At 41.3% G+C, this 23,741-nt stretch overlaps 1 protein-coding gene across 1 annotated transcript in view; it reads left to right on the top strand.

The window, feature by feature from the left end:
• LHCGR (luteinizing hormone/choriogonadotropin receptor) overlaps nucleotides 1-23,741 on the top strand; it is a 54,982-nt gene that overhangs the window by 11,825 nt on the left and 19,416 nt on the right. Inside the window, exons 2-6 of the mRNA XM_030309031.1 lie at nucleotides 7,192-7,263; nucleotides 9,190-9,264; nucleotides 12,213-12,287; nucleotides 14,373-14,447; nucleotides 14,536-14,613. Of these exons, the coding sequence (XP_030164891.1) occupies nucleotides 7,192-7,263; nucleotides 9,190-9,264; nucleotides 12,213-12,287; nucleotides 14,373-14,447; nucleotides 14,536-14,613 (375 nt within the window). The remainder of the gene's footprint in view (nucleotides 1-7,191; nucleotides 7,264-9,189; nucleotides 9,265-12,212; nucleotides 12,288-14,372; nucleotides 14,448-14,535; nucleotides 14,614-23,741) is intronic.

Here is a 23,741-nt window from a genome sequence, read left to right as displayed (position 1 = left end):
ATCTGAAGTGGGCTCTGAGCTGTCAGCGCAGAGCCTGACTTGGGGCTCAAACTCACCAACTGTGAGATCATGACCTGAGCCAAAGTCCAATGCTTAACCGGCTGAGACACCCAGGCACCCCTGGATGTACTTTTAAGAAACATTCCAAATTTTCTGATGTAAAACTGAACAAATTGCACGTCCATCTATACTGACTTAATATTTCAGGTAACATTGACATCTCAGCTCCCTCTAGGTAAATGCTGAAGACAAGAGGCCAATAAATGAAGACATACCCAGTAATGAAGTTACCAAGTAGATCAATGCATTTGAAAATGCAATGATTTAAAATCATTTGGAATGGGGAAAGCCATTTTTATTTCATTCCAAGATGAAAGCAGGGTTATTATAATTATTGAGCAGCTTTGAAAACAACACAGAAATTCTTAAGTCTCTATTCTATTTAGAACAAGTTCTTATGTAAAAAATACAAAAACATTAATATTCTTTTTAAATAAAGTAATGCTTCCCTCTCCCATTTCAATGAGTTCATTAGGCAAAAAGGCTTTGAGTGTCTCTGATTTCTGTCTTTTTTCCCTCCTTCTGATTTTATAGCATTTTAAAATTCAGGGTGTATAGCTCTAGCAATAAACTAATTGTCTGTGAAAGACGGATGGATGTTTGTAGCTTTCTTAAATCGATAATATAGATGGCTTTCTAAACAATTAGGGGGAAGTGAATAAAAATATTTCACTTCTGCTGTGCTGGGCAGAAGGATAGGTAAAGGCTCTGTCTGACAAGATGACCTAGAACTCCACCCAGACTTTGGGGAGTCCAGACTGCTGCAGGACATTTTCCCTGGCTCTCATCTTCCTCTGGCCCTGCTCAGCCTGTGTGCTTCAGAAAGTGGTCCTGCCCTGGAAACCCTTATGCAATCCAAGCTCTTAAAAACCAAGGGGAGGTGGGGAACCTACAGTCGTAATTGGCTTCATGCAATACTTATCTTTAAAAGGAGAGAGTATGTCAATTGAACTCTATTTTCCCTTCACCTAGGGAGTTTGCTATTTAAAGGAACCTTCCACGGAATCATTTTGTAGAACAAAGAATCTTTTGAAAATGCAAATGTGTCCCAATTGATAGGTTTTTATAAGCAAGGATTTCTAAATCTTGTGTTTCACTGAAGGAGGACACAGCCCTCCAGACTGAAATTCTCCAGCTAACTTTATTTTGAGGGTTCATTAACAAGCCAGTGAGTAGACAAACGGGCTCCTACCAAGGTCATCTGTGTTATTAAACTCAGAAGAAAAAAGTCAGAGGGTGTCAAGCCCCACCCTTGAGTATTCCAGAGGCCCTAGGAACAATTAAGGAAGACCTGATAATGTGGCATTATCCCTCTTCAAGGTGACTGAGTTTATGTGAGTGCTATTTGCTTATCTGTAAACTGTCCCCTGGTGCTGATTTCTGACACAGAGTGCATTGGTGACTTGGCATTTGGGGTTGGCTGGGAAGGGGAGTGAGTCTGGGGCCCAGGTGAAAGAGTGGATGGGAAGGAGCTCTGAAAGTGGGATGGCCCTTCTGACCAGTCCCACCTTGAGGCAAAGAGGCCAAGCCTGTACCCTGCATTGGCCAGTCACTGGATGCATGCTGCCCAGGAGAGAAAATGTGATCTTGGGTGACGTGGCAATCTTTGGCTGAGGGTAATTCCGGGGGAGCAACTCAGCCAGGAACTTCAAGCTGCCCCCTCTCCCAGCCTCTGGGGGAATAAGTGCCTCAGTCCTGAAGGGTGATTTTGGCAGCCCACCACAGCATCCTCTACAAGAACTAACCCAAATGTACTGGCAGCCTCAGCACAGAGTCTCCATCTGTGCCAGGGGCCCAGTTTGAAAGTCAGAACCTAGCAGTGAGAGATACCAGGTTGAACCTAACCAGATAGCAACTAGGAACTGTTCTGGGTTAGCAGTGTCTTCTAAGAGTCAGGAATGTAGGAATCAGGATCTGATGACTAAGGAGAAGGGTGGTCAGGGACTCCGCTTCTAGATGGACTCTGAGGAGACCAGACAGGCTACAGGATAAGGAATCAAGGAAAAAATAAGGACCAACATGAGGTCAGGGGGAACAAATGTAACTCAAGATACTGCAGGTGTACTCCTGCCCTCTAAATATTGTTAGGTTTAGTGTAGACAATGCAGAAAGACACAGGACTTCACCAGAGTCATGATCAATCACAGGATCCCAGAACTAGAGTGAATGCTTAGTTCCAATGCTAAAGGGTTGTAAAGAATGCTTCTATGTTAACTTTAACCCATAACCAGAAGGGTTGGGGGCTTGCAGACAGGATTCATGAATAAGTGGAGTTTTCATAATGGATGAAACTAAGGCACACTTTGCCATCTTGTCTAAGTATTTGTTTCAACATCTGTGGCACAGGTGCTTGAGCAAAATGGGATCTGGCCATAATCCAGGTGTCACCATGTTGTATCATCCATTCATTTAAAAATCAAAATTTTAAATGGTAAAAAGAAAGACAGGAAGGAAGGAAGGAAGGAAGGAAGGAAGGAAGGAAGGAAGGAAGGAAGGAAGGAAGGGAGGGAGGGAGGGAAGGGAGGAAAGGAGAGAGAGAAAGCAAGAAAGCAAGCTGTGACATGTAAAAAATACAAGTATCTGGATTGGTCCACACATACATGAACTTCTTTCTCATTCACTATTTAGGAGGCAGAGAAAACTTTCTATCCCGCAAGTTCAACCTCACATTTGCCCAAGAAGCCTGGCTCTTTACCACCATCTGAGCTGCATCATTTGGAAGTGTCACACTCTTTGTCTGAGACAGAAAAGGCTCTGCCCGTCTTTTATTTGTCTTTGCTTTATGAATAGCTTTCATTCCCTTTTTTGACCCTGGACAGCAGAGCCGCTGAATTGTCCTTGCCTTTGGTCTTTTTTTCCCAGTTCTCTCTGGCTGCTGCTCTATATCAAATCATATTGACTAGGCCTTTCCACAAGAGTTCCTGAAGTTCACACAATTCTTGGAATACATATAGGCCTAACTTCAAACACAGAAAAAAAGAAGAAAGTGGGGAGGGAAGGGAAAAAAAGGGAACTCAATACATCAAAACAAAAAACTTTTCTTTTTTTGTCTCTCAGATGCAGACGGTTAAGTCAATCACACTTCTTCCTTCAAGCAACATTATCACCAGTCCATTCAAAGTCACTGTTTTCAGTTACTTATTTTACCCCCTTCTCTCATTTCCTTTCAACTTGCCATAGGCAACCATCCTAATACGTGCTTAGGTGTTTTCCCTTAAAATGTCTAATGTTTAGTGTGCATGTATGTTAATTCTGCAAGTAGGATTTCGTATCATTACTTTCTTATTGCTCTCAGCACCATGATTCTAAGGTCCACACAGGCTGTTCTCTGTGCCTTTAGACTCCTGCTTCTAACTGCTGACCTGTTAGGTATGCACTGTCCCCACTACCATTCTCACACTCAGTAACGGACACTCGGTTTGCATCCACACCCCGCCCCCCCCCCACCATGCCACAGTGCCATGAAGAAAATCCCTACATAGGTTACCGTAAATATCAGTGTCAGAATTTCTCTGGGGTGTATACAGGAATAGAACTGCAGGGTTATGGAGGCACTTGTTCACATTGCTAAAAGTTTCTGGCCTCATAAAAGCACCCATCAGAGAAAGAAGCACCTTCAAAGGGAGTACATTCAAATGGTTATTTGGCAACCACAGGCCACATGAACAAACGTTTAAATGCAGGAGACAGGCCTTTGAATGCTTAGAAACTGCTGCCAACTGAAGATGAATCAGGAATAAAGACATGACATCTACAAAACAAAAATATAAGTCAGTGGGAAAAACAGCTTTGGATTCATGGAACCACATTCTGCATCTCACTTCATGAGAACACATCTAGCGTCAAAAGCTCAGTACACCTGCATCACCTCACCTGTCTCCCCATTCCCTGGCCCCCAGGCCCCTTCCTCCCCCCAGTCACATCCACACAGCTACCCACTGTTTGCTCAGTGGCTCCTTTCTGGTAGGAACTTTATTTTTACTCTCATCACTACTGCCTTTCCTGAGCTGCAGCATCAATGTCAACTGCAAAATTTCATCTTGCATCAGGGCTGTTCTGTAGTCACTGGGGACGGTCAGTGCATGAGCTACAGCTTCTCTCACTTCTGTCCAGCCTTTGCTCCTCATCCCTCATCCCTACATCAATCAAAAGCTCAGGCAACCTCCCTGGTCAAATCTGAGCCAAGTGCTCTCCTGGGAACCACACCATACTCCCTTTTGGATGGGGAGGCTGCCTGCTGAGAGGCTCCAGCTTCTGGCTTCCATTTGCATGAATAAACAGCTCTGAAGGTTCGTTTTAAGCTTTTATGTAAACACTCTCCAAAATATGTTCTGCACTGCATTATCCCTAGCAATAAAGATTCTGGAATCAGAATTTGGCTGTCAGTTTTATTGATGTTGCATGGGGTACAGTAGAATACAGCTTTCTCTTCTGGAAATTTATTGACTTGGCAGGGCAGAGAGCAATAAAACTGTGTTTTTAATCAGTAAGCCAAGCGGACATGATTCCAGAAGAAATATAGGAAGCAAACATGCCATCGTAAGAAGATTTCTCCCCCCACTGTCCCTGTTCTTCTTGGATGCCCTGTTAAATAAGTTTGGGTATTGAACAATGTGCTTGGTGGGACTGTCTTCAAGAATAAAATCAGAGGACCCAGTTTGGATTACTTCCTCTAGGTTGCACCATCTCTAAGAGACTGTTGAGCAAAAGTATTTTTCTGAAATGAAATTTCTTTGCATTAGCCCCTGGAGAGGAACTGTTGGTAAGCTGTTTTGCAGGAGAAATTGTGAGAGTGTGGCATTTCTCCTCTCAAGAGAAACAAGGTCACAATGCCTGTCCCTCCACCTTGCTCACTGAAAGAGAATAGATTACCTGGATATATATCAGAAGGAAATAAAATCATGAACTCTATGAGATCTCTGTATCCCATGTTCATTGTAGTAGTATTCATAATAGCCAAGATACGGAAACAATGGATGAATGGTAAATACACACACACAGAGGAATATTTTTCAGCCATAAAAAAGAAGGAAATCCTGCCATTTGTGACAGCATAGACCAACTTGGAGAGCATTATGCCAAGTGAAATAAGCCAGACAAAGACAAATACTGTATGATATCATTTATATGAAATCTAAAACAAAACAAACAAACAAACCAAAAAAAGTCAATTTCCTAGAAACAAAGAAGAGAATCATGGTTGCCAGGGGCTAGGGCAGGGGAAATGAAATATAAATCAAAGGGCACAAACTTTGGGGCACCAGGGTGGCTCAGTTGGTTAAGCATCTGACTATGGCTCAGGTCACGATCTCTCAGTCTATAGGATCGAGCCCCGCATTGGGTTCTGTGCTGACAGCTCAGAGCCTGGAGCCTGCTTCAGATTCTGGGTCTCACTCTCTCTGCCCTCACCCGCTTATACTCTCTCAATCTCTCCTCAAAAATAAATAAACATTAAAAAAATGTTTTTCTAAAAGGACACAAACTTTGAGTTATAAGACTATGATCTGATTATCTAATGTACAGCATGGTAACTATAGTTAACAATATGGTTTTATATATATGAAAGCTGCTGACAGTAGATTTTAAGTTTTTTCACCTCCTGCCCCCCCCGAAAAAGAAGAGTTAACTACGTGAGGTGACAGATACGTTAATTATTTTGATCTCTGTAATGATTCCACAATGCATCTGTATATCAAATCATCACATTGTACACTTTCAATATATACAATTATATTTGTCAGTTATTCCTCAGTAAAGTTGGGAGGTAGAAAGGGACTGGGTTAGGAATCACATACTTCGGCCCAATATCTCACCATAGAAAGAACATTTTGGGCTCAGTCTACTTGCTCGTGTTACTTTGTTTGGGCTACTGAATCTCTTTGTGATCTAGTTCTTCTGCTATCGAAGGGAAATACCCAACTCATACCATTGTGTGCCTGTAAGGTTATAGGCAGGTGTGCACAGCTCATATAGCACCTTATACCATAGCAAGTCCCTTCCAAGACTGCAAGACAGCTCACTGATTAAATGCACTCATGATGCAGAAGATGTTCTTTCCTGGCAATTAAGACAATGTGCTTCATAGACACGTGAAAAGCAAGGCAGCATCTCCCACCTCCACTCTCATACTCCTGACATTGACTTCCCACCTGAAATGTCCTGGTCCCCTCACCTCCTCTCTGCCAATGCTTGGGCCAAAACACTCAACCATTGTAGATGCTTGATAAATATCAGTTGAACATTCATTCCTGCTTTGCAGACACTTTCTTCTGAGCTATCTGAACACGGGGCTCCTTTAGCGCACATACATCATCCTGTTCTGCTTTTGCTATTGCTGAATAATTGCTCTTTTCTCAACTTTTAGGTAACATATAACTTTAATCTCTATTCCAGAATGCTTAGATTGTTCCTCTGGATATAGGCAAGTGCCTGAAGGAAATGTTCTATAGATGTTCTCCCAAAATGGCATGAGATGCCCATGTGATTGAACCATAGCAGCCAACTGCTCTGGTTGGGAGGAAACTGAAATTGGCTACCTGGGGAAGATGGTATGGACCAAAATAGGAACATGTTCCTAGTGAATCTTTCCTTCTCCTGCCTGCCTGGTGTCCAATTGTATTTTCACCAGTAATTTCTTTACTTTACCCAAGACAGTTTCTTTTCCATCTTCCCAACCAGGCCAATGGGGCCACCCTAGAACTATTTATCAACTATTTACTTGGTGTCAAGCCCTGTTCTTTACATGGCTTATCTTGATTAATTGTAACAACCCTGTGAAGCTGGAATTATTATTCCAATTTTATAGATGAAGAAACTGAAATAGAGGGCTTAAATAACATCCTCAGGATCACCTGTGGAGACATGAACTCCGGTGTGTCTGATCCCAAAGTTGAGCATCTTAATACAAAATAAATATCTTTGATAAAGACCAAGAGTCAGTTATGGCACATCTCTTTATTGATGTAAGTTAGAATTCTCCACCTGAAACCAGTGTCTGTAACTCTGTAGATGCACGCACGCACACACACACACACACACACACACACACACACACACACACATATATTCATGAACTTGAAAGGTACCCAGTCTTAAATATTAAACTCTTGGCTTTCCTTTTTTCTTTTCTAGATCACTCACCTATCTCCCTATCAAACTAATCCCATCTCAAGCTTTCAGAGGACTTAATGAGGTGGTAAAAATGTAAGTAAGATACTACATACCAAAAGACATTCATAATTGGAATAATTAAAACTTTTGTAAGAGAAAACATAGTTGAAAGGGGATAATTCTTCTAGAAGAGAAATTGTGTTCAAGAAACCCCAGTATTTTTATAATACAAATAATATCTAGGGACCTTTGAAGAAAAGTACGATTTCCAAGAGTCATTAAGTGCCAGATAATTAACCTTGCTTCAATGAACGGAATGCATTTTGATAAGTGATGATAAATTTCTCACATAGAAAAGAAAATAGATTCCAATCATAAAAATCCTCCTTCTGCTACAGCAGTTATTCCCTTGTGTCACATTTTTAGATAACACCCACACAGAAGAAAATGTGTTGGAGGTTTATTGTGCATCAGAAGACAATCTTTATACCTAAAATAGAAGATGTGTATGACAGACACACAGTATTTAGAGCTGTATTGATAAAAGGCCTTTATCAAAAGTATAAAGCAACCTGATAATACAGTGTGATCGCATATTTCTGTCAGATGTCAATTCAACCCATTCTCCCTGGCTCTCAGCTGCCAGGGCATAAGACACCATGCATGAGAGGGAACTTTCTCAGGAATCCAGTATTCCAGCATCCTCCTTAACGTTAGTCTGAGTGAAAGGACCTCAAAGGCCATTTAGTTCCTAAAGAGCATCTCTGATCTTAACAATTCACTGGGCTTTTGAAGCAGATTTACATCTGTAAAGCAGATGAAGATACGGCATCATCAATCCTAGCTCCTTGGGGAAACTTGGACTGCTCTTTAGGGTACCAATACGCAATGGGGATATTAAAAATAATTCCTCAACACATAGATGTCAGTCTCCTTGAGCCTAACCCTTATTCTTCTGCTTCCAAGTTTAAATGTTGAGCTTTGATAACTTAATGCATTAAGACCTCCTCATGAGAAAAGTAGCCACAGCTAAATAAACAAACCATTAGGTAGGAATGAAATGAATCCGTCCAGCAACAATCCATTACTGTGTTGCTCATAAAAGACATTAACTGCCTTAGGCTCAGCCTTTCTGTGGGCTAAAGCTCTCAAGTCTGAAGGCTTCAGTGAATGTTAACCTTAGAAACACTCAAATGTACAATTTGTGAATTTGAGACTTTTTTCTCAGCTGGTAGCAAATGGTAGCTTATGGTGGAATTTTAGGGTAACATTGATATTACCTACATGCTTGAGATGGTATATGGCAAAGCTGGGCCCTTTATGTTCATGTCTTTAAAAAAAAAAAAAAGCCATCCATTAATCCATTCATTCATTGATACTCTACGTACCAGGCAATATCAAGTTGCCACAGATTCAGAAGTGAACAAGACATACTCCTTGTCCTCAATTTGCTAAAAGAATGAGAAGGACAGCCAAAGAAATAGACACAACCTAAAAAGGACACTACGTGCGGAAGTTGACCACCTTGCAATTACCTCAGAGCAGGATTTTGGGAAAAGCGTAAAGAGTTATGAAACAATGAATGTAACCCAAATTAAAACCTCACTAGGATGATGGAATTGGGAATCCAGACATCCAGATCCCGGTCCTGAGCCTTCCCATAAGCACTATTTGCCTCTCCTCTGAGTCTCAATTTCCAAAGCTGTAACACAAGGGAATCTGACTAGATGTCCTCAAAAGACCTGTCCACTTCTAACAAACTGTGACTCTTGAGTCATAAGATAAACAAGAAAAAAAAACCTGTCACATAAACAGGGGTTACTGAAACCCGCATTTCAACAGCACCTGGGTTACAGATGCCCATCAGTGCTTCTAAAGGGAGATGGCAGCACTTGATGATAGGAGGACAACTTAAGGCATCCCACCGGAGCCCCCAGTTGTTGGGTCACACCCATAGCTTATTATTATGCAGACATGGTCATTTCTTTCATGTTTCTTCCCTTTTTTTCTCTCCCCTAGTGAAATCTCTCAGAGTGATTCTCTGGAAAAGATAGAAGCTAATGCCTTTGACAACCTCCTCAATTTGTCTGAAATGTAAGCATCAGCTAACACATAGTTTATTGCTGTACACTATTACCCTCGCTGGCTGGAGCCTACTCGGTATTTGTATTCAAGCATCCACTGCTAGGAATCCAAGAGGAAAAGACTGCAGCAATTACTAGGTCTGGGCAGGCACTAATTTCTCTCACTGCAGTGGCCTGAAGGTTGCCATGGTGACAACTGCTTCTCCCTGGGAGCTGTATAAACTCTGAAACATCAGAACACAAAGTTGGAAATTAAAATTGACATTGTGGAGTCCTGCCAAGTAGCTCTTACCTTATGGAAGGGAGGGTATGAAGTACTTGGGGTAGTGGGAAAATCTGAAAGGGAGCTTAGAGATCATGAATTAGTACATTGGGGACTGTTTGGACATCTTCATTTAATCAGTAAATGATTCTTGGAAACCAACCATGTAAAAGCCCTGTGTGGGACATGTGTATGTGTTTGTTATTCTTACTGTGATGTGTTAGAATTGATTCTTAAAAAGAGTTCTTTCCAAATTATCATTTTCCTCCAATTTACAAAAAAAAGATGGGTGAAGACTGGCTCAATTCAGTTTTCAGGTGATGAACCTACAACCCAAAGAGTTTAACTGACTTGTCTGATGTCACACAGCAAGTTAGTGCTAGAGCTGGGGCTAGAAATTGGTTCATGTAACTCCTAAGCCAGGCTTCTTACTGCTGCCTTGTTTGGCTCAAACCTGAGCTTGTACAAACTTCACCTGCACAGGAGTTTTGAAAGTTAAGGGAAGGGGAAGGATGTTAGCAACAAACATTTTCTGTACACTTGTGCCTGGCATTTATTTCCTCAAGGTTGTATGAATCCTCACAGCTACCCTGCAAAGTAGGGTAATTATCCCTTTTGTTCAGGGGGAGGAATGGAGTTTCAGAGGGTCAGTAATTTGACCAGTGTGGCACCGTAGACAATGGCAGAGATGAGATTCCACCCCAGCCTCTCTTTCTCCAAAGCTTATGTATTTTCCACTACACTACAAGGCCTCCCTATGAATGGTCCAATTAGCAATTATCTGAAGAGAATAATTGATTGATAAGTATGTGAGTACCCGCCACATGTCCAACCAAGGGTCACATGCTGCTGGAATACAGAGGAGGTAAAATACAAATCTTCCCCAGGAGATGACATTATAGTCAGGGAGGTGAACCTAACTCACCAACCAATTATGGGGAAATCTAAAATAGTGGGTATTCAAATGTAGATTTATAGTCTGGGCTTGGCTATGAAGTAGAATTGGGGGTTGGGGGAGGAGAGAGGAGGTCATTACCATTATAGATGACAGTCCTATCCCAGACCTCAAAATCTGTAGTTTTAACAGACTTCCCAAGTGATACAGAAGCACAGCTTATACTGTGAACCACCAGAACAGTTAAGATAAATAAATTGCTTGTGATGCAACAGAAAGAAAAATAAAATGCTCTAACGGAAAATTTATGGACTTTTCCCAGGGAAGGCCCTGAGACTAGGATGTTAGCTCCATACAGGCTCTTTTTGTTCACAGCTGTATCCCCAGTACCTAAAACAATGCCTGACACATGTAGGTGCTTAGTAAATGTTTGTTGAATGAGTGGTTTAAGGTCAGACCACCAAAAATCTTTAAGAGATAAAAGTTCCTTCCATCCTACCCACATGGCCCATGACTGCTTGACTAAGTTGTTGTAAAAATAATTACAACAAAACATTACTCACCTCTAAAGAAATTGAATAGACATAAAAGTTGGAAACAGGCACCAATGGTGGGTAACTATAGTAAGGGGTAATGAACACTAGTCTCAGAGTCAGAAAAACTGAGTTCACTTCCAAGTTGTACTACTTCTCAACTGTGTGACTAGATACAAATCATTCAACACCCTGATTTCACCAACTATAATAATAACTGTTAACACTGGTTAACAATTACTGTTAACCAGTAATTGTGAACCAGACACACACACATTTACTCCTCAAAAACTACCCTATGAGGAAACCGAGCTTTAAATGATGTAACCAAGGTCATATAATCAGTAAAACGAAGATAAAACCAGTCTGACTCCAGAGCCCATCTACCTAACCAATACACTATATTTTCTCTATAGAACTAGAGCAATTATCATTTCTTTGAGTAGTCATTGCATGGGGAAAGAGAATCAAAGGCATTGACTGGCCTTTTATTTAATCCAAAGTAGACAGGCAACTGTGGCTACTTCTCAAAGGGTCAAAGTCACTGGAGAAGTAGGGAGAAGGGCAACCACACCACCATGGAGGTATGGCTGTACTTACATATTGTACAAGGCCTAGCCTCACACATTATCTCTACCTATTCTATTACTCACTACGTAGCAACCTCTGAGGTAGGAAGGACACATATTATTATTCTAGTTTTATGGAAGGGCACACTAGCTCAGGAAAGTTAGGAGGCTGGGCATCACCACACAACAAATTATTTATAGAAGGGGTATAAAATCCCCAAATCCAAGCCCCTGGATTGATCCAAAGACTGAATGCCCATCTGGATAACTGGCAGTGCACCTGACAGCCCAACACGAAGAGGACCAGTCTGCCTGTAAGGGAGAGTAGCCAATTTGCTCATCTGTCCTGGGAGTGGAATCTCCCATCACCCCCTAGTGCGTGGGCTCCACTGTAGGGCAGGACCTACTTGGCCAGGAGTCCTGGAAGTTGGTGCTGCTTCATAGAGTGGGGTGGAACAGACTGCCAGCTATGGTATTTACACCTGCCCCAGCAAGAGGATGAGAGCAGAGCTTCCTGGCAAGAACCATTTGGGTCCCACCATGCAGTTTCCATCCCCAGGCTCTTAGGACCTCCTCTCAAACCTATCAAAGTCACTTGATTTTTGTTGGTGCCGTTTTCAGCCAGCATCCTCTGGTGACCATGGTCTTGTGCATTCCAAACAATACACATCTGTTAAACTGCTGCCTCTCTCTTTACAGACTGATCCAGAACACCAAAAACCTGGTGTACATCGAGCCTGGAGCATTTAGAAATCTGCCCCGGTTAAAATACCTGTGAGGATTTCTCCTTTTTGAGAAACTGGGAGGGAAGTTGGGCATCTGATGAAAATCAAAACAATTAAAAGATTGGAAAGAATTTTTTTAACTATATACTTAGCAGTATTTGCATGTCTGCTTTCAGCCTTCTGATTAAGATTTAATCAGCATTTCTTGTCAGCCACCAGGCTGGGTGCTTCCAAATCCATTTAACTGGCTCCTGACCTTTTCACTCTCCAAAAAACACACGAGAAGAATATCACCCCCTTTGCAATGGTTTTCAAAACTAACAGTGGGGTTGGGGGGTCATGACACTTTAGAGAAAAGGATAAATCAGAAACTCTAAGGTGAGGTGATGATGGAGACAGAGCTCAGATGAAAGTGGAAAAGGCAATTCTAATTTGACACCCATCCCTAGTGAAGAATTATTGATTCCTTCACCTCATTTGTTCATTTATTCAATAAGTAAAAACTTTTTAAGTATTGCCTTGAAGTAGGCGTTGTGCCATGTAAATGAAATCATTATGTTCTATTTCTATTTCCCTTTAAATCTTATTAAGTCTACTAGTTACAATTATAAATTGAGTACCACTATAACCCAGCAGACTCACTGCCTTGCCTGCAAAATCAAAATTCCTGAAACTTGATACAATCTATAAATTGATCACTATGGATCTTCTCACATGCCAACCAATCACTTGTTCACACAGAAAAATTTAAAGCCCCCTAACATAGATGTTCTCTCACTCTTTTTCCTGATAAGTTAAATTTCATAAAATCTTCAGAAGATGGAAGTTCACAACCCCCACCACCTCAAAAAAAAAAAATTGGAGAGGGAGGAAGGACATCTCTCTGGGTCTGTGTTCCATCTGTACAGTCTCGCCCTGGGGCCTCCTCCAGGAGCTGCTGCAGGCACTAGCATGGCTCCTTTGGCAGTTCGAACACTGGATGATTCCCAGCCCAGGTGTTCTGCTTTTCCAGGCCTCTGATGGTCTGCAGGAGACATAAGCATCTGCAGTATCAACCACGTTGGGAAAAACAAAAGAAAATCCCAGAACCAAATTTGCCCACTATAGTCCCTTTTTTACCCCCCTGAAGAGTGATATTCCCCCAACCCCAGTACACATTGCTGTCTAAGCTGCACTGCCATCACTAGCCGTAAACAGGGCAAGGATTCAGTGCAGTCTGGAATTACAGATAAGAAGGAGAATCAGAAAGAACCAAAGAGAAACCTGGCTCCCTTTCTTCCATTGCCACCAGAGTGCCAGGCAGTTCATATCAGTTTCTTCAGTCTATGATGGGTGAATTTAAAACTTGTTTAGGGGAGGGGTGCCTGGGTGGCTCAGTCAATTAAGCATCCAAGTTTGAGCCCCGCAGCCCAAAAAAAAACTCAGGGGCAATCCAGATTCCTGGATTCCTCTAAAGAAGTCCCACTCTTGTGTAGTAAAATATCCTTCAACTTAACCTATCACTGAACCCTCTCTCTTCTTTGAAGTTTAAACAAAAGGTAGGAGGAAGAAGAGTCTTGAGTAGCTCCAATAACCAAAAGAATGTTCAATGATTTCAATAAGTTATAAGAAAAAACTCCATGAACCAGTAGGTAGCTAAATAAAAAACAAAGATTTTTAATAATGAGGGATATGGATCTCTCACATGGAGATTAATATTCCTAAAATCTTTGAGTTAAAACCTATTCAAAAGTAGAGGGATGCTTTCCAGAACTATCAAGAGCAAATTACCGAAAAGGAATGGAATGGAATACAATAGAAAAATGCAACTGATACAATAGGAAAAGACAGGCTGGAAACATAAATGTAAATGAAAAAGAAAATGTAAATGAAAAACATAAATGTAAAAGTATAGTCCCAGCCCCTAGATCTTTAAATAGGAGCCTTACAGCAACTTCTCCCATAGTGTTAGGGGCTTTAAAATTCTGACAACCTTCAACAGCTAAAAGTGCTACCAATAAAGTCAAACTCAATATTTTTTTAATTTAAAAATAGTCTTTGCAAAGTGCCTTTCTACTGCTTTTACCTTTATGCCTTAATAACAATCACTTTTATTCATTCTCTGCCCACATCGCCACCCTGCCCCCAATCACAGGAGCATCTGTAACACAGGCATCCAAGAGCTTCCAGATGTTACGAAGATCTTCTCCTCTGAATTTAATTTCATTCTGTAAGTACCAGGCTGATTGCTATGCATAGCAGTTTCCTATTTGAAGCTAAAATTTGGAAAGTAAATATTTCTCATTTTATTCCTCAAGGGAAATTTGTGATAACTTACACATAACTACCATACCAGGAAATGCTTTTCAAGGGATGAATAACGAATCCATAACACTGTGAGTAAACTCCCAGATTCACGTTCTGCCATACAGGCTCCTGCTATTCTCACTTCTAGCTTGAGGTAAGCTCTTTCTCATCTTTTACCACATTCCTCATTCACTGGTAAGTCTTTATGACCTAAAATGCTAAGGGTGAGAGTAGTTGCATGGGATTACAGCTGGGTCATGTGTTCATACAACAACCAACTGACCCATTCAGTTTAAAGTTAATGAGATGGACCCTGAGGACTTACAGTGACCAAATTTCCAACTGATGAAATTGTTCATTGCATCATTGGAATGCTCTAAAGCTGGGAAGAGACAGCCTGGAGGGAAATGGCTGCCCTCATGCAAAGAGCACAGAAATTTCAAGTTTCAAATGAGAAGAGTTTGGAAAGACATTCTCCAAGTAGGTAGAATAGTTGATCGAGAGAGCCTGCATTCACTCACTCACTCTCTCTCTCTCTTTCTCTCTCTCCAACGTTTTACTTTGCTTCTGAGGAGCACCATCTATACCCATTCCCTACATCCCTTAATACTTGAAAATAATGTATTTTTATTTGACAATCACACATCAGGTTACCAGGCTCACAGGCCCTATACCTTTGATGCTCTTTCCTAAGGCATTGTTATTCAAAGTATGATTCATGGACCAGCATCTACCATCTTCTAAGAGCCAAGTAGACATGCAGACTCTCATGACTCAGAACTACAGACTTGGAATCTGCAAGTTCCCAAGTGATATGCATGCACATAAAGTTTAAACGGCACTGCACTAAGATAACCCAACTTATTATCTTCCACTGTTCATCTGCCTGACTTCCTTCCCTCTGGGATCCCTGCCATCTTCTCCTAGGACACTCACCTTTGCCCCACCATTCAGAAGAAGAAATCTGGGCACCACATCTCCCTTATATCCAAAGCCCAGTGACCCATATTCAATTCTTCTCCCCACATCCATATCCCTCTCACTTTTTCTGCTTTGGTTACAGCCCAAAGCAGGGCTATACTGAGTCAATAAATGAGCTTGCCCTTAAAGAAAGAGCATGCATTGGATGACCCCAAAATGAGGAGGTAGTTGTGAAGCAAGAGAAAAACATCTCAAAGGAGTCTCTTTTATATCATGGATTCTAAATATTGGTATCAATGTACATTGCATTTGTATAGAACTTTTTACTTTGTGTAGATATAATTCCACACATATAATTGTCATATTACAAAGCTGTAGCCAATGCAGCTCCAACTCAGAGTATTCAGAGTACTGCAATCAAAGAATACAGAGCAAAAACCAAAAAACAAAATTTTTTTTTCAAGATAAATTCTTTATGTGCAGCCCTTGAATGCCAGGGAAGAGACAGGAGATAGGAAATCCTAGAAAATCTTCTCTATAGTCTTTCTGCGCCTCCACTTTCCTCACATACTACAGCTCTTACAGCTCTTTATAAAGTATTTCCAACTCACTGCTGAATGTATCAAGAAGTATTCATTTATCGTGTCCCCTGTGAGAGACCAACCAAAAACTGAGTGGGGAGTTACTACATGTCTCAGGATTTAGGGTCTTCCTATGTCTTTATTTAGAACACAAAAGATGTAAGATCCATGTCCCCAAGAAGCTCAGAATCTCAACTATGAGGAAAAAGAGAAAATATGGGGCAAACATGAAATAAGGAAAAAATAATACAAACTAGTAGATATTCACTGTGAGAGTTTGTATTACACAGAAATGAGAAGTCTTGGAGAAGTCCTCTTGGGCTGGAGAAATCAGAGACAGCTGCATGGTGGAGATGAGACTTGAGTTAGACCTCATAGTATCAGTAACAATTATATGGATAAATGTGACAATAGCAGCTAATATTTATACAGCACTTAGTAAATGCCTGCACTGTTTTTAACTACTTTTTAAAAACTCATTTGGGGCGCCTGGGTGGCTTGGTCGGTTAAGCGTCCGACTTCGGCTCAAGGTCATGACCTCACGGTCTGTGAGTTCGAGCCCCGCGTCGGGCTCTGTGCTGACGGCTCAGAGCCTGGAGCCTGTTTCAGATTCTGTGTCTCCCTCTCTCTCTGCCCCTCCCCTGTTCATGCTCTGTCTCTCTCTGTCTCAAAAATAAATAAACATTAAAAAAAAAATTAAAAAAAACTCATTTACATCTCACAACAACCCTATGAGGTAGGGCTTTTAGGTGTGGAAACCAAGGCACTATGAGGTTAAGTGATTTGCCCAAGGTCAAGACTTAGACCCAGTCTGTCTTCAGAATCACAATCTTAACCATTATGTGGTCCCACATACCAAGAAAAGGGGAGCGAGTGGTCCCAGTGAGGGGATAGCATGAGCAAAAGCACGGCTGTGGAAAAAAGGAAAACAAGATGAGTCTTACTTATTGGGAATAAACGTCCAGCTAAAGAAACAGGAAATAGGTTTAGATAAATGGCAGGGGTGGAAGGGAAATTGGATTACTGAGTCTTGAAAGCTGGGATACAGGATTAAAAGCTAAGAAGTAACTCTGATAAAAGTAGTAAGAAGAAGAAACCACCCAACAGAGTAGCCTTTATTCAAACATCACAAATGTTCAAGACTCCCTTTGAGTTTGACCTAAATCTAAAAATAATCAGGAACCAATTGGCACTCCTTCCAAGTAAACATGCAGCCATTGGAATGAAGTGGAAATGGAATGAAAGGACAGAAGATGTGGAGAATGATCAACACGGAAACAAATGTTAGGATGATCCACAGGATTCTGTGAGCTCCTAGGATGGGACCACCCTACCAAACTCAAGGAACAACCAAAGATTCCTTTCACACATCACATTTCAGCATGTGCACATGAGAGCTGCACAGTATTTTTATTATGGGGCCATTAACTTATGTTAGTTATGATTTTAAGAAGAATAGTGCCTACCAGCAGGGCATAATTGCCCCACCTCTGAAGTTAATGAGGATTGCAGATCCACCTCTCCTAGGTGGCCCCAGGGGGAGGGGGCATTGTGCTTCCATTCCTTCCTCACTCTCAGCCCTTCATCTGGAAGGGGAGCAATTAGTCATTTGCTTGGCACTTGTTCTCAGCTGAATGGGCCCTTCTGTAAGTGAAGGATCCCGTGGAGCACCCTGCTGGAAAAAGGGTATTACACTTAAAGAGGAAAGCCTTATTTTCTCAGCTATAAAGTTCAACTCCCTAATTAGAAAATAATGAAAGCAGGCCTTATCTCTTCATTATTAGTAGTATTTGAAATTTTGCTTTTTGTGGAGCCTTTCCTGCCCTCCCCCCACCTAAATCTTTACCAACTGTGAGCTCATTTAATGAAAACAGAACACTTCACTTGATGCTAGAGAAGCTCAGTGGGGCTAATGCTAAAACTATGCATTATACTCTTACGTCCCTTTATAGCCACTTTGGCTTTTCATTAAATCTCCTCAAGAGGCCACCTTGAAATGTACCCCCCCGAGTGAGCAGGATTTGGCTGCATTGCACCACCTTTAAAATATTCTAGGTGACTGGTCATACCAGTCTCAAAAAAGAGACAACTTTGATTCATGTCTGAACTCTACAAAGAGAAGGAAAGGTCATGGCAACTAACTCCCTAAGGCCCTTCAGAGAAAGAATGCATGGCAAAGGATGACAAGATTCCAGGTTGCACCTGTCATAAGTCACACTCAAGAGGCTGCTGGGCGTTAAGACAGAAAGCCTGGATTCTAGTCCCGGCTCTGTGTCTATGAACCTTAGTCAATTATACCACCCAGACATGCCTCTGTCTCTGTGTATCCAGTGGGATTATTAATACCTTTGGTGCAAATCCAATCGTGTCGTGTCAACTACACAGCATCGCCATGATTAAAAGCTAATATTCAGCAAGCCACTTGTTTTAGACCATCCTGTTTCATCTTTTTTTTTAATATTATTTATTTGAAAATTTTTAATGGAAAAACGGAGTCACTTTCCATTTGTCTTTCCAATGATACCCCTTTACATCTTACCTAGATTTACCACCAATTAACAGCTTGCCACGCCCACCCCATCTCTATGTATCTTAAGTATACACAACACATTTCCTTTTGGCCAAACCATCCAAAAGAAGTTTATAGATATTATGATGCTTCATACCTTAAACATTTCAGCATGTATCTCCCCAAAACAGGGACATTCTACATAACTACACCATTATACCTAAAAAAATGAACTTGAATTTAATGGCATCCTCCAACCCATACTCCACATTCCAATGAAAAAGTCCTTTATAGATTGTTTTTAAACTCAGACTCCAATCAAAGTTTATGCATTGCATTTTCACTATTATGTCTCTTTAGTCCTCCCCACCTCACCTCCACCCCAAGATCCGCTCCCCTGCCTTCCTCTGTTCTGTATGACACCAATTCCTTGAAGGAGCCCAGGCCAGTTATCTGGATTCATTTGACTGTATTGTCAGGATTAGATTCAGGTCAACTTTTCTGCAAGAACATTGCAAAGGGCATGCTGTATCTCTCCCAGTGCATCAAACCAGAAAGCATGTCGTGCCATGCTCCTTGGCCATTTCGTTAAAGTGGTGACTGCCAGACATCTTCATTGTAAGAGCACATGTTTCCCTTTGTCATTAATAATAAAGCATGGTGGGAGACTTTGAGTTGATGCTGCTAGCCTGTTGGCCAATAACCCTTCATCTGACGGTTTCAGCATTTGCTGATTATTCAGTTATGTAGGGTATTACAAAATGGAAGTTTTAAATCTCATCATTCTTCCACATTTATTACCAATGCTCTTCCATAAAAAAAGAATCCTCTCTCTCTCAATCTCGCTCTTTTTAAATATCACTATGGAAGTAGATTTTTCAAAAATTTTATTCAATATATTATAATCCATCATAATAATAATCCACATGAACTTGGCTGAGGGCAACTTGAGGGGGAACATAACAACTCCATGCTGCCAAAACACAGGAGGTATGCCCACTTCAGAGAGAGGGTTCCCTTGCCATTGGGAATGTGAGACCCACAGAAGTGGGGGAATTCTGATGAACATTCAAAACCAGGGTCATGGCAGCATATAGAGATTGGCCTGATGACAGTGACTGGTGACAGTTATCCATACAACCACTGCCAGGACATCCACTAAAGAAGTGTCTCCATATACTTCATACACAAGAATTATTCATACATAAAAGGACTGCAGAAAAATACCACAGGAAGAAGAAAGAGGTGAATTTAGGATCCCTGTTCTTTAGGTAGGTATTTGTATAGTCATTTGATAAAAATTTGCTTATAGATATACCACCATAGGGCATATTTTCTAAAATAGAAACCCTGAGGCCACTTTTTGAGACCCTGCAGATCTGCAAACATAAATTAAGCTTTCTTCTTTAAAATCATCCAAAAACTAGGTGGTTATATGATCTAAAAGGGAACTATGGAAGACCATCTAATACTGTTAAAACGCCAGAAAATGCTTTTAGAGCCCCAGGAATATTAGGAGTTTGTTTTAAGGCAGGATTCACAATTAGAGTATCATCTGTGATTAAGTCCTAAAGCCTGAATCTTATTTTGAATAAAAAGGTGACATTCTCTCTTTTTGAGTCACAATTACTGACATTTGAATAGAGAACACAGACAATGCTTTAAAGTAAGGTGCAGCTATTGTCATACAGGAGAGGGGGAGAAACCATTTCTGTGCGTGTGACTGCATCCCCAAGGCAAGGGAAGCTGTCCTCATTTAATTCTGACACCATGAAGTCTTGGGAAAAAAGTTATCTGAAGTGACTCTCCAGCTGTTTTAAGGGGCATTTTAAAGCATTGTGCAGGCCTGACAGCATGAGGCCTCCCACTCACATTTGTAACTTCTCCAAAGTAAGGAAGCCACTCTTTTAATCAAAACAAGGCAACACATTCTATTGTGCGTGACTGCTAAGAACAAAGCTGAAGAGCAACAACTAAAAAGGAAACGGTGAGCTCCATTCTCTGGGAAGTCGGGACAAGTAGGACCCAAGCTATTAAAAAAAGACATGAAAAAATGTCCCAATACAAAAATGTCAATGATGCCAACACAGACCAAAGGTGTCGGCGGACCTTTGGAGATTGAGTACATGTGGGGCAGCCCAGGCCACTAAAATGACCTCCTCCACCAGGAGCAGGAACACCTCTACCCCATTGAACAGTTCAATTAAACAGACTGCTGCATTTCACAGAAATCCTGTCCAGAGCAGGACAAGGGAAACCCCTGCCCTCTATTCTGGACAGAGAGACGGAGGCTCCTACAAGATATAATAATAATAATTAATAATAATAATAATGGCAACACATTAAGCATTTACTGTGTTCCAGGGCTTCTTTCAAAGTGTTTAACATATGTTATGCATTTTAATCCACACAACAGTCTTTTGGGGTCAATACTATTATTATCATCCCTATTTTCAGATTTGGAAATTAAGACACAGAGAGGTGAGATGACTGAATAAAGTAACTCAGCTAATAAGTAGTGGAGCTGGGATTCAAGCCCAGGCAGTTGGATTGAATTACTTGCAACCTTAACCATGAAGCTTCACTTAGAACAATGGCATTGTAAGCCCCACCAAAAAAAAAAAAAAAGTACAAAATTCTAATATATATCAAAACTAGGATAAGAACAGCACATAAAAATGACAGAGAATGGGTATCCAGACAACTGCTGGCAGCTTTGCTTTGCTCAAAACAGAGTAGGGGCTACTTTTTTTTAAATTCACTATACATGTAACTTCATCACTTAGAAGGTAGAGACAGTGGTAAGGGGACCAGACTCTGGACTCAGTTCTGTCCAGCAGACCATCTGATCTGTATATGGAAATGGTGAGAGCTATATCATCCAATGCTGTAACCTAGGGCAAAGGCCCCAAAGTGGGATGGATGCCCAAGGCTCACTGGGAGAGCTTGTTATAAAAGTGCAAATTCCTGGATACCACCACCAGATTTTGATTCCACAGATCTGCAGTGCACCTGGTCAGTAGGTCTGAGTCTGCATTTCTGGCAAGCAGCTCCGGTTGATTCTGAGTCAGGAGATGAAGGGAAATGCTTTGGCAAACATTGGCTTGGACTCCAAGAAATCCAATTTCAAAGAAGTTCTGAGAAAAGAACAATATGATTCCTTTATCTACAAGAGATTGCTATAAAGGAATTCAAACTCCCAAATGATAAAGGACTGCCAAAGAATAATATTCTAAATGTAAAATAAAAAAAAAAAAGACTTCCAGTGGGATTGAGCTGCTAAGGAGGCAAGAAGATTGTGTGTAACTGCACAAGGCAACAGGCATAAACCAAGAAAGTACCTAGCCCCTCCAATTCTATCATATACATGAGGAAAGAAAACTACTGAAAAAAATGGCAGCCAGTAATCCTGGCTGAGAGCTCATATGTGAAGTTGTAAATTCAGAATTCTAGAAGAAAGCACATGAGAGCAGGAGAAGCCAGAGAAGGCTCTTCCTCACGTGGAAGGGTGAGGCCACTGCTCCACCCAGCCTTTTGACTAAGCTTCTGCTAGGGAGCAAGCATTATGAGACACCCGGGGGTTTTACAAAATGAATTAAATACACTTCCCCTGTTCGATCTGAACTAAAATTAATAAGGAGACCTTATGAATTATTCTGTAATCTCTGTATTTTCTGAATTCCAGTGTTCAAACATCATGCTTCAACCCTGAGTCCTGCTTATTTATATGCTGGTTTGTCTCAGATGTGCTGTGGATTGATGGAAAGAGACCCCCACCCCCAAATATACACCACACACACACACACACACCACAAGACAGAATTCCATGTTTGTTTTCTTTAACAAAGGCTAGAGAAACCTTGCAGTCAACAGCCATGTGGAACAGGGTTTCTCAAGTCACACCCACCAGCCCACCCATGACATGGCCATGCAACTACCAGCAACCCCTTAAAGGGAAGCTAGGGTCTTGCCAGATGCTGGAGTTTAATTTGATGTTATACTATATAGTCCTTTCTCACTTGAGTATTACATCATTGTGCATGAAGGACTTACATAAATATTTCTAAGACTGTGCCTTTCAAACTTGCCCGGTTGGCTATGATTAGAAATTCATCTTACATACACCCATTTGTTCATCCAGTTCATTTAACATATTCTTATTGTAATCCTCCCAAGTGCCAGGCACTACTCTAGATACAGGGGATTCTGCAAGGAACAGAACAGTTTCAAATCCTTGTGCTCATGAAGCTAACTGCTGGGGAAGGTAGATGATAAACAAGTATGTTATAATCCAGGGTCAGATGCTGATAAAGCCACAGAGGAAAAACAAGTCAACAAAGGGGGATGGGAATGCAGGAATGCTGGGAGAAGGGAGGATGGTAGTTTAAATGGGCAGCCAGGAAGGGCCACACACGAACATGGTATTTAAGCATAGCCCCCCAGGAAGAGGAAGAGGGGCCGTTTGGATATCTCAGGGTAGAAAAGTAGTAGCAAGCAGTGAAACTGACATGCTGGAAGTAGCCCCAGACACCGTGTGCTCTGGTCCCATTTCTGCCTCTTGTGGGCTTTAGACAAGCCATTTTCCTTTCCGAGACTCTTCCCTTCTTTATAAAATAAAAGCGTGCCACTTGATCCTCTCCAAGTTTGTTGCAGGCTCCAACATTTCCTGACATCTGTCTTCTGAGGAGCCTCTTGTGTCTTACTCTGAACAGATGTAGATGTTTCTATGTATATGTGTACGTATACTTTTAAGTATGTAACATACAAAAATGGTGGAACAAAATTCCATATGTAGTACTACCCTAATTACATGCAACACACTCCAGTATCTTCCATTTTGTCCCATTCTGTTCTATCTCATTTTGCGAAATGCCGACTGCACCCGACTAAATTGATTTCGCTATCCACTAATTCGTCTTAAAGAACTGTTTACAGGCACGGAAATCTTCTTGGTTATGGAGACAAATATGGCAGCAACCAAAACACATACTCATCCCAAGAAAAGGAAAAGCTAACTCCATGCCAGAGCCTTCCTCTGCCGTCCGCTTTCAGCCTCCCAGAAAGCACACATGCCCACACAGGCCTGAGGAGGCAGAGGCAAGACTTGAGCATTGGACGGTTCTGGCCACTATTTCTGCTTCCGCCGCTGCTTTCTTTAAGCTTGAGCAGACAGCACGACGACAGTGAGACATCGCTTTCTCATCAG

This window comes from Lynx canadensis, chromosome A3 (genome assembly GCF_007474595.2).
Source record: "Lynx canadensis isolate LIC74 chromosome A3, mLynCan4.pri.v2, whole genome shotgun sequence".
Classification (NCBI taxonomy): Eukaryota; Metazoa; Chordata; class Mammalia; order Carnivora; family Felidae; genus Lynx; species Lynx canadensis.
This window is presented reverse-complemented; position numbering and strand designations above follow the sequence as displayed.